The sequence below is a fragment of the Hyalella azteca genome, unplaced genomic scaffold, assembly GCF_000764305.2.
Source record: "Hyalella azteca isolate HAZT.00-mixed unplaced genomic scaffold, Hazt_2.0.2 contig10134, whole genome shotgun sequence".
Taxonomy (NCBI): Eukaryota; Metazoa; Arthropoda; class Malacostraca; order Amphipoda; family Hyalellidae; genus Hyalella; species Hyalella azteca.
In genome coordinates, this window is record NW_025940181.1 from 124,833 (window position 1) to 140,667 (window position 15,835).

The window sequence follows — 15,835 nt, forward strand, 5'->3', positions numbered from 1 at the left end:
TTTATTTTTGTTAGAAAGGTAATTCTGACGAAACAGTTGATCAAAAATTAACGAAAGTTCAATACCTGCAACACAAATGGACAGAGCGTCACATCAACACACGATGCACTTGGGTTTTAATATCCTTCTAAATTTCCGGTTAAATTTATGGCATAGTCAGTAGTGCAAAGATCAGGTCATCAAGCGCACTACCTTGGCCAAAAAAATATAGTTACGGTGTGTAAAAAATTATACACGCAGAAACACATAACTAGGACGAGGTAACACAGAACAGAAAAAGAATTGCGTACGTGCAGATATGCAAAAGCAATGAAGACTACAGAGAAGATCCTCTCGCGAGGGAGTACTTGGCATAATCATGTATTCTCTAACGTAAGGAAAAAACTTTCATCACTATCCGTCTCCTGGAAAAAAATGGACAGCATAAATCGATCTGCAGCCGTCAAACCAATGCTCAAGAAGCTTGAGATGCTTCATTCTAGCCTAGTAAGCCCGATTCCTGCGCGTAAATCAAAATGGTTGCATGTTCTCCTTCATACATGTAAATAAAAATAGGGCGCAACACAAATGAGTGTAGAAATAAAGCCAACATAAAATCTCGTGTTCATGCTATACAAATAAAACTAAATGAGTAACTCATAATAGTTCGTTACCTAAAATCTCATCTCAGTTCACAAAGATCTTATACCAGAAGTACAGGGATGTTGTTACAATCATTTGAGTGGAAGAATCACAGAGACCAGCTACCATACCCGCTGCTTATTTTGTTCATGCAAAATTGATCAACTTGCACCAAAAAATCCGATACACAAAAAGAAACTGATGCGTACGTACCGTATAATAAAAAAAATTGGTAAAAAATGAAAAAATCGATCACATGAACGTTATTTAGAAAAAAGTTCATGAACTAAATTTAGGACTGTAAATGAGCAAAACTTAACGATGCACAGAATTACAAGCCTAATATGAGTTTATAATGAACAGGGGCTAAAATACTCCATCGCATCATTTGGAAGGAGCTATGAAGTGGATCCTGGAATATTCAATGATTGAGGCGGGCCAAATAATAAATAGGCGAGTTAGCTCGGATGTCCTTTGATCAAACAAGCCTTTTGAGCAAGAAGCTTGTCGTTTTTTCATAACAAATAATTTTAATAAAGATAGAAAAAATCTAAGGTTCTAACTTGCACAAGGTATTTCCATTCCCCAATATATGACAGAGAATTCGTTGAAACAGTATGAGCAAGTCAAAAACGAACAACTCCTGACCATTACGATATGCTAGCAAAATCACGTATTAAATAATGAACGTTAGCAACATTATGTGTTGAATAATGAAAGCTGGCAACATTATGTGTTGAATAATAGACGCCAGTAACGTTATGGGTTCAATAATGGACGGTAATAACAAAAAATTAAATACTGCTGAGCTTTTTCAGTGGTGGAAGATAAAGTTGATGAGACGCATTTCAAGGCCACTTCGAGCGAACGATGAATGAATGATAAGCCCCGACTTGCACAACACAGAGTAATGACAATAAAATGCAAATTATAACAAAACAATGACTTTTTTTCGGGCTACATTAACGTTACCAGCAGTCGTAAAAAAATCTTCATCAATAATCAGGATATAATCCAGTGACGAATGATACGCTGTTTTAAACAAACAACACTTTCATTCGCAGTCGAGGTGAGATCTTCTCCTTGTAGTAATAAAGTTAGTGAGCTGCAAGCGCAAGGCCGTCGACAGCTTGGTAAAACACTGAGGAAGCTCCACAATTTAGGGGTGCACTGATTCATCGGCCGAACATCTAAATAAGAAGGAACACATGCTTTGCTATACAAAGAAAAAAACAATAAGAAAATCCCGAAAGAATCGGTGTGACACCCAGCTTAGAAAGCTATGGGATAATCAAGACTTTATAAATGTGTTTTGGCATCTTGTACATTTAGAGCTTCGAACAGAAAAAATTTAATTACTAGCAAGCTTTTATATCAGTGCTATTTTACGCAGGGAAAGTTCTTACATGATGCAAACATCGCAATATGGGAGATATTCGTGAGTTATAAACCTCAAACTAAAGATCTAGACTAGATTGCCACCTTCTCTCGTATTCTATGTATTATAAGCCTGTTATTCTTCATTTTTTACAAGATGAAAAGAACTCAGACGAGAAATAATATCAACGTGACGTGTTCATGAACAAAGTAAACTTTACAGCAGCTGGGCATTTCTTTGGTAGAAAATATCATTGATAAACAAAACAAAAATGGAGAACATAAATACAGCAAGCGACCATCTTGCGGTAATTCTATTGATTTTGTGACATAAGAAATTATTGGAGGCAGAGAGGAAAGGGCCAAATAAAACTTCCAGAGAAGTTATTAAATGAGCAACATTAATATCGCATTCGGTTGGAAAGCCTAAAAATAACCACCAGGATATTTCATTTCTTCAGCATCTGAGTTCACCAGCAGCAATTTTACATCTAAATCCAGCTAACTTTTCGAAGAGCATTGATGTTTCTAAACATTACCTGTATCTTCCAAACAATTAGACCTACCAATTGAACATCCAAACTAATATTGGACATTCAAAATAAAGAAAAAAATACATGAAACGTACATTATCTTAAATTATTTGTTTTCGAGTCGGAAATTTCAATGCAGAACTTCACTGTAGGTAACACTTAAAAAATCAAGGGACTAAGTTTCAGCTCCTATCTCATTATTAAGTTCCGTTCAGAGCTGCTACTGTACATAATTGGCTAGCATCTCAACGCCAAACATCACACTGCACGTTACACAGATGGGTAGATTCAGAGACATAAATTCAGTTTACTATCTATACATTAATTCTTCGTCAATGATAGAAATTGCGAGCCTTGTGATGCGAATCGCTGTAAGAAATTTTCACATCACATCCCGAGGTGTCGAATGTCTTGTACGCACACGAACGTTCGATCATAAAGACACACTCATTCATTTCCAAACTCATGAGGTCATGGCGTTAGTTTAGTACTGTACATAATCTTCTTTTCACTTCAGTATGAAAACAGAACCTGTTTTCAACACATTAACTCCACACAAGTAACACTGAAATACACGAACTGGAGTGGCGTGTCACATGATAAACGACGAAGAAAATCATCCTTTGAGGCGTAGATAATAATTCGTTTACATAGATTATAATTAACACGATGAAAGGGATGAGGGGCTGCAGAAGAGGTCCAGCGCAAGGTCACACGTCTTGGTGTTTACTCGGGCTCGTGTTGATGAAAGGTTCGCTCCACATTCTTCTCAAGTCACCCTGCACAAACGAACACAGTCAGAACAAAAATGACTCGATGAGAGCCCCACCTTGAGGTAGGCCATGGAGAGGACAGAGTTGTGCGAGGGTCGGACCATGTAACAAATGTTCAACGCCTCTATAAGGTCCCACCTTGAGATAGGCCACGGTAGACTTATCTTGAGGTTTACTACGAATGAAGTGTTCAACGACTCGATGAGAGCCTCACCTTGAGGTAGGCCATGGAAGACTTATCTTAAGGTTTACTACGAATGAAGTGTTCAACGACTCGATGAGAGCCTCACCTTGAGGTAGGCCATGGTGAGGAGCGGCAGGAGCGTGAAGGGCACGAGGTAGAGCAGCGCAGGCTGGGCAGCCTTGAACACCTCGCTTGACACCGTCGCCGTCAGAAGGCCCAAGAAGTACCCGATCAACGAGCAGTGAAAATAGCTGCAAGTCATCGTAATTGTCTAGAGATTAGATGGAATATCAATCGTTCCTAAATAAAGGAAGCCTTGTTTGAAAGAGCACTTGCATAATAATCATACTTAGCTATCATGCTGAAACTTGTAAGAAAGGAATACAACTGTAAATTATCACTTTAAACTGTGAAAATTTACGTCAGCACGGTAATGGAAAACAGTTGAGCTAAAATAACAGGCTAACATCAGAGCTATTAAACTGCTTCGAGTGTTGACTTTTTAGGGCAAAGAAAATAAGGAAAATGAGAAGGGAATTCACCTTATTTCTACTAAGAATGTTTCAAAGACCAGCTCCCCTTTCAGTTCAATGTTAAATAAAACATGTGAATCATCATCAAACAAACGATAACATTTCAGATTATACTTGAATTGATTGATCATTGAACACGTGATGGGGCTGTTCTCTGAAATGTTTTCAATAAAAATCTGGTGATATTCTAATCGTTTTCTTTGCTTCTATATTTTTCATTAATCTGTTATTTCAGCACAAAAATTACAAGAACACCATAAAAATTCGGCAGCACATTCACAGGAAAATAGCGGGCTAGAAAATTTAGTCGAACGTTTGTAACGGTAAAACACAAGTTGGAATTGTTAACCCCCTTTTAGAAGGATATTAAACAAGCACAGCACGCATACAAAAAATATTTTGAGAAGCAAGCAGGTCACCTGATTCTGTTCATGTGTGATGGCGGCACAGGGACGCCGGCCTCGGTAGAGAGCAGCTGAGCTTTCTTGTAGGCGTCGTAGCGAAGTACGAAGCACAGCAGCAAACCCGGCATCACCTGCACGCACAGTACAAACAATCATTCAGTCCACTCAGTGGACTGAGTTCACTCACAGTGGACTGAGACCACTCACAGTGGACTGAATCCACTCACAGTGGACTGAGTCCACTCACAGTGGACTGAGTCCACTCTCAGTCGACTGAGTCCACTCACAGTGGACTGAGTCCACTCTCAGTCGACTGAGTCCACTCACAGTGGACTGAGTCCGCTCAGAGACGCATCGTTTTCCAGTGATGGAGGTTAGTAATTTGCAGAAAATAACACGACGGAAGCTACGAACATATGCTCGGCCAAGATAATTAGCAAACAACTAAATTAAAAAATAATTCCTCTACGCGGCAGTCAAAGCCGAGTTTAAAAATGTTACCCTCTTAAATCCAAACTTTACTACCACAACAATCTAACTCGTTTTTATATTGAAACTATTTTTGCATGAATATATTGAACAGAAAACGCGGATCCTGGCGGGCATTACTGGGGCAAAAATCCTTCACAAGATAAGCGTGGCTTAGAATGCTAACATGAACGGTTCTGCAGGTTTCTCTTTGAAACAGATTCAGGTCTAATAACAATGTTAGGCAAAAGAAAGCCTGTATTTCAGTGCAAAAAGCAATATTGAATTTGTTAGCTTACCACGTCACCGAGACCCAACATGCTGAAGTGTCCGCTGTGCTGCATGGAAGGGAAGACGAGTTTGCCGGGCAACGAAAGCTTGGGCACATCGCGGGCCATGCTGCCCAAGTGCAGCTTGCGTGCCATCACACCAACGGGATTCTCTGCGGGCCTCGTGGCCACCTGACATGAAAAATATTGTCACAACACTGTAATCGTGAACACCTACGAATCTTGGACAGATCTTATTAATTATTCTAATAACAAACACAAAGGTCGCTTAACGCGAAAATCGTGAACACCGTTGAAGCTTGGGCCGATCTCATTAATTCATCTAATAACAAATACGTACAATTGTTGCTTAACGCGACAATCGTGAACACCTATGAATCTTGGACCGATCTCATTAATTTATTTAATAACAACTACAAATGTTACTTAACGCGACAATCGTGAAAACCTATGAATCTTGGACCGATCTTATTAATTCATTTAATAACAAACATACCCGGTATAAATATGACATGGAAGAAGCTCTAACCTACCTACAGCGCAAGACTAAAATCTAGACTTGCCTATGGCAATGTAAAAATATGAAATTTTGCAGCTCAGTCATCTAATCCAGAATTAAGAATGATGAAAGATAAAAGAATCTTGTGATTAAATTACAGATGTTGTATGATTGATACTAGCAACTTGAAGAGTAGAATTTTAACGATAAAAACACAAAATTTGCAAGCATGGGAAAATTTATTCATTTCGAATTATTATTCTTCAGTACCAATTCATTCAATATTTTCCCCTCACTCACAGTTCAAATCCAACAGCCAAAGGTAAATGTTATAAATAAACGATGCTTCAAGATTTGAAAAATCAACAATCAGGTTAAAGAAGTCACAACTAGCAATGCGAATTTAACACCTCCCACCTTAACCATAAGGTTAACGTTTAATAAGTCACTACTAAATGCGAATTAATGAGTTCCCCACCTTGGCCATAAGGTTATCTTCAAATAAGTCATTACTAAGTGCGAATTGAACAGTTCCCCACCCTGACCATAAGTTCAGCTTCAAATAAGTCATTACTAAATGCGAATTGAAGAGTTCCCACCTTGACCATAACGTTAGCTTTAAAGAAGTCACTACTAAATACGTATTGAAGACTTTCCCACCTTGACCATAAGTTTAGCTTCAAATAAGTCATTACTAAATGCGAATTGAAGACCCACCTTGACCATAACGTTAGCGCTAAAGAAGTCATTACTAAGTGCGAATTGAACACCTCCCATTTTGAAGAACCTAACATTCATTACAGTGTCTCGGCAAGCGTCCATAAAAACTATCACATTTAATAGAACATATATAGCAATAAACTTATACGGTTAGCTTTAAAGAAGTCGTTACTAAATGCGACCTCCCACCTTGACCATAACGTTAGCGTTAAAGAAGTCATTACCGGTACTGCATAAATGAGAACTGAACACCTCCCACCTTGACCATAACCTTAGCATTAAAAAAGTCGCTAGGTACTAAATGCAAATTAAGGGCTTCCCACCTTGACCATAACGTAAGCATTAAAAAAGTCGCTACTAAATGCGAATTAAGGGCCTCCCACCTTGACCATAACGTTAGCGTTGAATATATAGGAGGAGAAGAAGACCCAGAAGACGTCGTACACGAGCAGCCCCATCAGCAGCAGCGTCGAGACCTTCAGGCTCGGCAGCCGCACGAACGCGATGAACGCCACGCACAGACCCATGCCCATCGCTGCGTGTACAAGTCATCGTTAACACTTTGCCGTCATTATATATTCATATTGCTGGATTATATATTCATAACGTTTATCATTTGTAGCATGGCATGCATTCATCATTTGTTGCATACCTAACCTTTATCATTAATAGCATAGCTATTATCAATTGTAGCAGAGCATTTATCATTTGTAGCAGAGCATTTATCATTTGTAGCATGGCATTTATAATTTGTAGCATGGCATTTATCATTTGTAGCATGGCATTTATCATTTGTAGCAGAGCGTTTATCATTTGTAGCATGGCATTTATCATTTGTAGCATATCATTCATCATTTGTAGCAGAGCATTTATCATTTGTAGCATAGCATTTATCATTTGTAGCATAGCATATATCATTTGTAGCAGAGCATTTATCATTTGTAGCATAGCATTTATCATACGTAGCATAGCATTTATCATTTGTAGCATAGCATTTATCATTTGTAGCATAACTTTTATCATATGTAGCATGACATTTATGGCATTTATCATTTGTAGCAGAGCATTTATCATTTGTAGCATGACATTTATCATTTGTAGCATAGCATTTATCATTTGTAGCATGGCATTTATCATTTGTAGCAGAGCATTTATCATTTGTAGCAGAGCATTTATCATACGTAGCATGGCATTTATCATTTGTAGCATGGCATTTATCATATGTAGCAGAGCATTTATCATTTGTAGCAGAGCATTTATCATATGTAGCATAGCATTTATCATTTGTAGTACAGAACTTATCATATGTAGCTTAGCATGTATCACGTGTAGCATAGCATTTATCATATGTAGCTTAGCATGTGTCACGTGTAGCATAGCATTTATGATATATAGCATAGCATATATGATATAAAGCATAGAATATATGATATGCAGCATAGCAATTAGAAGGTTCATCATCTATCAAGTAGTCAAGGTACTATCGCAACGAGCATCATTGAATTGGTGCCGCATATAATAGTGAATAACACCAAACATTGGTCTGCATATCTCGCAGAAAATGAAAATAAGGTTCGTTTTGATTTATCACAGCAGTGAATACGAAGAAACTATCTAAAAATGTTGCTTTCACATTCTATACAGAATTAATTCAATGATTATTATCATCAAAATAACATAGTTAATTTTTCATCATCCTATGGAAATGGAATAAGGGAAAATATTCACAGGTACATATGTAATAGAGAAATAATTCAAATCTTAATAGCAAAATAACTTGGTTAATTTTTTTAATTTTTCACCCTCCCATGGAAATGAATGAGATAAAATATTTACGGGTACCTACATATGTTATACAGAAATAATTCAAATCTTAATATCAAAATAAGTTAGTAAATTTTTAAAATTTTCACCCTCTTATGGTAATGAATGAGATAAAATATTTACGTAATATGATAAAACTGACCGTCCATGAGCAGCCAATGTCCCGTGAGAACCCACACGCAGACGATGGTCACTGACAGGCAGAAGGATAAAATCTCAGCGCCCGTGAAGCGTCCACACATGCCGAATGATATCCTGCAGGGACGGGAATCATGAGACACTTTCGCATTTGTAATAAAAAGTTTACAGTAAAGTGTAAAAAAGTGTACAAAAAAGTGTACAGATGACAAAAGTCATCTGTACAAAGCCTCGGTCGCAGAAAAACTACATACCATATGTTAATTTTAATATTTTTATAGGATGATACAAGTAAGACGAATTGGCGCCACCAGAACCGGGAATATGAAAAAATATTGAAACAAGTAAATTGAAAAAAATTACAATCTATTGAAAAAACTGAACATCCAAGTAAGAGCAATTTTTCATCGGATTTTTTTTCGATTAAAAAATAGAGAACTTTTTTGCCTGCGCAAATTTCAGCCTCAGTTATCATTACCTTTCAAGTTCTAAAAATAACTTTACAGGCATGAATGGCTTGAATGTGAGAAATGACAGACTATTAAGTTAAGAAATAATTTAATGGCAAACAACATTTTGGGCTCCAACTATGATTTGATCGTTCACAATAAAAATGATGTCTTCAACTTGCTTATACAATATCTCAGATATTCCGTTTTTTTCGCACGCATCAGGTAATTAATGGAAAGAAAGATAGATTGCAATAACGTGTGGAAACTTCGCCAGAGATACGGGGCGGGTGGAAGGCTCACTTTTTGTTGTCCGTGCACGGCCTGATGATGTATTGGCACATCGGGAGCAGCAGAAACGCCAGCGCCACGGTAGCGATAACTGAAACAAAACACAACACACTTAATTCATTGAGTAAATAAATGCGACTTAGAAATTGTTCACAGTAAAAAGCGATGTTTTAGATAGATTGAAATACAAGAAATAAATAAGCTATTAGTATACATTTGTGATGCCTGCAACGAGGACAAGAGAACCAGTTGACATGTATTCCATACAATACAAGAAACAGTTGATATCTTTTCCACTCATGAATATATAAGATAACGATTAATGAAAATATTGATAAACTCTCTAGATACCGTACACAAGATATATCAATGGAATTGAGATAATCTAAAAAATTATCGAAATTGATTGCTAGTACCGTCAATTGGGGTGACTTCGGCCACCAACAGAAATAAATGGCAGCAAAACAGAATAATAAATGTTGGCAAAACTGACTGGGATGACTTTGGCCAACGTTTATTATGTTTTGCTGCCACTTGTTTCTGTTGTCGTGGTGGCCGAAGTCACCCCACTTGACGGTATACAGAAATATATAGCACTAAAGTGGACTCACTGGCATGACACGAAAGTCCTCACAAACTCCCTAGATACGCGAGAGATATCAATGTAATTGCGATAATCTAAAAATTTGAAGTTTATTGCTAGTATACAGAAATATGTAGCAGTAAAGTGGACTCACTGGCGGTACAGACGGCAAAAAGCATCTGCATGGAGTCGAAGAAGAAGAACATGACGAGGAGCGACACGGAGGCACCCAGAGGCAGACACATCGCCTGCAGACTGTCCAGCGTCTGCACGTCTGTAAAGAAGCCTGCATCGAAGCTATATCGTATACTGCACTGCTTAAAACTTACAGCTTCGTAAATATAAACAAGTAAACTGAATTTGCACGAGGAAATGCAAATATTAATGATAGTTATGATGATGTTGGTAACGAAGGCTGCATCGAAGCTATATCGTATACTGCACTGCTTAATGATAGTTATGATGATGCTGGTAACGGTAATGCGTGAAATGTTAGCAGCAACTCAAGCAGTTGTGGACAATGATGATGAAGGTTATCAAATATGCGTGAATGACCAACGTCTGTAATATTACAGAGTTAAAGTTTATTGTGATAACGATGTCTGTGGTTAGAAATTATAATTATGGCTTCTCTTGCTCACGAGAATAGCGTTAATTGGGAACATGAGAACTATGTCAGGTATAGATGTATTAGTATTATTAGGTAATCTTAGTTAGTAACTTAGTATTAGTAGCATTAGTTTGTATTAGTTTATCGGCATTATTTTATTCCACAACTAAAAGTCATTTGTACAATGATAATTCTATTATTAGGCAAAAATACCGATACGTCATGTGCAATACAGTGCACGAATAGGACCACACCTCAAGCTGAGATGCAATGCATCGCAACTCATGGACGGACAGTGTAGAGATCAGGACCGATTAGCTGAATTGAACAACACAGTAACGCAATATTTCACATTTTGTTAAGCGTAAATAAAGAGGGAAAATCTCACTGTTTTCCTGAGCTGCAGGCGTAGGAAGACCTAGCAGCTTATGTCTCTCCTTCTCCTTCTCTCTCTCCCTCGCCTCCTGTTCCATGTTGAGTGATCTGCAACATCAACGAGCATCTTGAGACTTGGCTCTCGGTGTCATACGACAAAACAAACACATTTTAGGAACATCATATGAGTCGGAAATGGCGTTACTGTTTCTTATGTTGTCCATACTTTGTAAAAGTTAAATTTGAGTAACAATTTTGAGAAAATTTAGCAGCAAATTGATCAAGGCAAGTTGAATTGCACTAAACTAACGATCATACGGGCACTCGTACGCGGAACGCTCGAATGATCTAGTGGGTAATTTTTAATTAAACAGCCTCATCAAGCCGCAGCAACAGTCAGAAAGAAAAAAACAATAGCTACTCTAATAAAATAATTACTATGTACTTGAAAGTTGTCGAATTGCTTTAAAAAGGTCGAACGTTAACAATCACTCTAACTATACAAGCATTAAGCAAACGCAGCGAGAACATTATCATTATTTCTTTCAACGACATCAAAAAGTTCTTTGCATTTAGTTCAACTTTTGCTGAAAACACAATACGGCTGACTTCCGTCTTCATATTACGATGTGCCTGTAATATTTCAAGTGGACCGTGAAGCAAAAGATGCATATTGACCTTTTTTTCCGAGAGTAACTCACCTGAAGCTGCCATAGACGATGAGGAGGATTGATATGAGGAAGGTGGAGACTCGTGACGAATCCACGATTGAATACGCCCTGAAATAGATAGAAAACCGTTGTAAAAAAATTCTCACACACAGGAATTAGGAAGAATCTCTGTGGCCAAAAAATAATAGAATTTGCAGCGTGGAACACTTTTCCTTGTGGCACAGAAATCGTGGACAGTTCATAAGATACCTTAAAGAAGCACAAGAGACGAGCTATGGCTAATGAGATGTGCAAAATAGCTAATGAGATGTGCAAAATAGCTAATGAGGTGTGCAAAATAGCTAATGAGATGTGCAAGCAGTATTTTGCGCCCGTACGAGTACAATGCCAGCATGGGAGGTGTCTAGTTTTTAGGCTGGTGTGGCCCGTACAGCGAGCGGAGTGAGGGGAAAGTAACCCAGGCAGCACCTGCAGCTCTCATGGAGTCACGGCCGTTCGTTCGCAGGACGAACGGCACTAGAACTCTGAAATGCGAGTTAGGCAATTTTTGTGCTCACTAACCTTATTATTACTTAATAGCGTCCAAAATTAAACCGTGATTCAACATTTCACAGAGACCGTGATTCAACATTTCAATAGTAAACGAAAGCGTATAATGTAAATGCACATTGTCAAAAATATTAGCGAAATAATCAGAATTGGTAGTCTGCACAAGACTATGATGAAGAAAATTAATGGATAATTTACTTCCATTGTCACAAGAACTATAGAGCCATTTTTTCAAACCTGAATGTCGACTGATAGGTGATTCACGAATTTTCCATCAATTAATCATTATGTTGCATTGTTCACGTGAAGAGCGTCAAAACGCTTGTGAGCTTACAGTCATTAAGACTTCAGAGTATCAGAGTACAGGGGTTAGACAAAATAAGGGAAACGCCCTAGAAATCCACAAAATATATTTTAGTGTGGTGTTACTGGTGTAGGTCCAAATTTTGTGGCGAAGACAGTCTCAATTCCCCGAGGTATTTGATTCATTCATATTGTTAATTGTTTTCAAAGGAGTTTAACCCATTCTACAGTTGAAACTCCCTTAAGCTCTTTTGAAAACGAAGGCAGCGGAAATCGACTTCTGTCTAGCATCTTTAAAATCGACCATAAATGCTCGATTATATTCAGGTCTGGTGATTGTGGTGGCCAAATGGAAGCTCAACTTGATTAGAATGTTCCTCGTTATATATTTTTGGCAATTCCAGCTGTATAAATCGAGCATTATCATCTTGAAAGATATGGTGTTCCCCTCCGAAAACAGTGCTTGAATCACTGGATGAACTTGGTCCTCAAAACTTCCTAAATAGTCACGGCTGTTGATTCTTCCATGAAGAGAAATCATTGGTCGGCCGGATTTCCAAGAATTAGAACCCATATCATTCCAGATCCCCCGCTATGTTTTACTGTTGGGAGGAGGCAGTCGGGATTAAATGACTCTTTTGGCTGTTTCCGAACGTAAACTAGGCCAGAGGTTGGAAATAAGGTAAACGATGATTCGTCAGAAAAATATCACATTTTTCCACTACTCGAGGGACCAATTCTGAAGGTTTTTACACCACACTAAACGCTTGGAGGAATTTGTATTCAAAACCAGAGGTTTTCTAATTGCAGCTTTCCCGTAGAATTCAGATCTGTGCAGCTCTTGCCATACGGGCGTCAACAATTCGACCTTTTCAAAAGTCAGAGAGGTTTACCATTTATAAGTTATTGGTTAAGTTATACTTTAACAGACATAAAAAATTATTAATAATATTTGTGCAAGGATAACATATCAATTAGCAGCAACAATAAAGAATAAAATATAAAACTATGCCATGTTTTCATTGTACTATATAACATGTTCAAAAAATTACATCAAGAAATAAAATTACATCAAGAATTACGATACAATGTTTGATGAACGTAATGCTACAAATAATTTCAAACAAAATAACAGAGCGTAAATTTGACGGCCTTAATAACATGAAGATTTAATGCACTTACATGAGAGTGATCGGAGTCTGCACTTGAGTAGTAGGCATAATGGACGATAGCGAGTCGATCAATCGACTTATTTCTCTAGATAAAACAATAGCAACCCCCCCTAGATTAAGGCACTGAACACGTAAAGACACGTTCTAACTAGACTAGCTATGAGACTTATCACAGTAACAACTAGTAACTAATGGAAGCTATTCGAGTCGACTAGTCGAAGCGTCGAACAGATAACTAGACAAAGGGCAAGGTCACAAGCCAGGCGTAAGTATTATCCAGTGTTGCAACGAGACTTCGCGTTCTGCGTGTAAATCTTAAGAGGTAGTGTCATTGACATGAACTGCGAGGCATCGAACCATTAGGCACTGAGTATAACAAAGATGCGGAACAAAGTTTTGAGTCCTTATATATCTTTGGTGTGAGCAGTACTAGGAGAGAAGGAATAATTATCAAATTTACGAGAAGGGAAAAAAGGAAACACAAGAATCGAAGGAAACAGACGACGTGTGTAGGAATGAACTGGAGAGAAATGTCATCTGAACGTCAGTACAAGGAGCCAAATAAAAAACGTTATTGTGATACTTAAGTAGGTACGGTCGGCAGTCATAAACATGTCGCCTCAGAGGCTGCCATTGCAAAATAATATTCGGACTTGAATACGAATAAACTCTGTAGAAAAATAAAATAGATTATTATTCGATCATATGCAATGGTTTCATAATGGGGAAGTACATGATTATGCAAGGCTCACACTCATGAGTGCTCTAATTGAACAAAATGAAAAATAATTGGTCATTTGTAAGCACTAAAATTTATTCGAAATTCCTTAATTGCATACCTACTTTTGAAACTAAGCAATAAAAATCGCATTTCGACCGCCGAAAATTATGAAGACCTAGAACGAAAGAAGAATCTTTGCAGTCATTGCAGTATCATCACCTGGATCTCATTAACTCATTTAGTTTAATTAATCCTCATTAGGGCCAATTACGCTAAATCAAAAAATTATGAAAATTATTTTCTGCTAAATGGATTGGCTTCTAATAGCAAGAAAAGTTTGAATGCTCGTTTTGTTCTTTTATTTTTTTGATGATTTTCTCATTAGGAAATAGTTTCTGCACACATTTTTGGTCCAGCAATTCGACGCTAAGCATACGATAAGTAGCAAGCTATTCGTTAAGATTATTAAAATAACTATAGATCGAAAATCATCGATCGTAGCCTAGAATTTAATTTAGGATAATATAACTATCGTGTTATTTTTTTAAAAACCCCAAAAAATAAGTCATAAATTATAATTTTATTAAAAAGCTGACCAGAATCCCGATTATGATTAAGATTTGGTAAATCAAAATTTAAGACTTGTTAAATCAAAATCAAAAGGTAAATAAAAATTCAAGACTTGGTAGATCAAAATCAAATCAAAAACAAAAAGTAAATCAAAATTTAAGACTTGGTAAATCAAAATCAAAAGGTAAATAAAAATTTAAGACTTGGTAAATCAAAATCAAATCAAAAACAAAAAGTAAATCAAAATTTAAGACTTGGTAAATCAAAATCAAAAGGTAAATCAAAATTTAAGACTTGGTAGATCAAAATCAAATCAAAAGGTAAATCAAAATTTGGCGACTATTTCCAGATGAGGAGCATTCAAATCACAGAAGGCTAATATCTGACGCGTTTATTTATTGCGCTTATCTTTGGTTAGGTATCATGTCCAAACGTAGGATCAGGTCGTATCCTGGGCAAGGATACGACATATGTTGCGTTTGTGAGCAGAAGAAACGAGTGAGACTTGGGGCCATACTTTCAAAAAAAAAAAAATCCCTAACAAAATTTAGAGTCGCCCTAGCTTCTGGTACTCCAAATCAGAAGCTGCCGCGTCTGTAAATTTTTACGGGGTTAAGAGATCGTAAGTTCATCAGCCAATCATTGACGGCCTTTCAAGTAAAATTCACCAATCATAGACAAGATAATAGAGCGTAAGTACTCACGTTCACTTAGCGAATTTTGAAAGTATGGCTCTTGGTCAAAAAGAGGATGCACATTTTGCGTTTATTTGGGTCAACCTGACCCATTTTGGACCAGCAGAAGGGCTTATCGGTGCTACGTTCAGAAAACGAGTCACTATTTGGGCTAATAACTCATTTATATTTTCAAGTGAAAACAATAGTCGAACATCTCTTAGTTAAAAAAAACTTGCTTATTTGAGCTCGTAAAAATACTGGAATATGCATAAAGCTCGGAACTGGTTTGCAAAACAATTCTACACGACACAATCTTTAAATTTATTAAATCTTGCATACACAAAAAGGGTTGAGTATATCGGATAATATGTTAATGCAAATTTACCAGCTTAAGAAAGGATGTAAGATAAAAGTTGAAGCGTATGTCTGTTACGAGGTCAGGACAACAATTATCTGGTTCAGTGGTTGCCAAACTGTGGGTCATGACCCCGAAAACCATT

At 37.3% G+C, this 15,835-nt stretch overlaps 1 protein-coding gene across 2 annotated transcripts; it reads right to left on the reverse strand.

The window, feature by feature from the left end:
* Nucleotides 1-649: 649 nt before the first annotated feature.
* On the reverse strand, nucleotides 650-14,069 carry LOC108679029 (signal peptide peptidase-like 3). Of its 2 annotated transcripts, none has more exons than XM_018167538.2 (11): nucleotides 13,378-14,069; nucleotides 11,374-11,451; nucleotides 10,686-10,780; nucleotides 9,842-9,961; nucleotides 9,117-9,195; nucleotides 8,369-8,481; nucleotides 6,786-6,937; nucleotides 5,193-5,354; nucleotides 4,441-4,556; nucleotides 3,595-3,739; nucleotides 650-3,310 (listed from the first exon to the last, which is right to left on the reverse strand). In XM_018167538.2, exons 1-11 carry the CDS (start codon nucleotides 13,413-13,415, stop codon nucleotides 3,242-3,244), a joined length of 1,167 nt encoding a protein of 388 aa, XP_018023027.1. In that variant the 5' UTR covers nucleotides 13,416-14,069; the 3' UTR covers nucleotides 650-3,241. The 2 variants fall into 2 exon arrangements, with proteins under 2 accessions (XP_018023027.1, XP_018023026.1); XM_018167537.2 differs by having other exon boundaries at nucleotides 9,842-9,973.
* Between the last annotated feature and the right edge of the window lie 1,766 nt (nucleotides 14,070-15,835).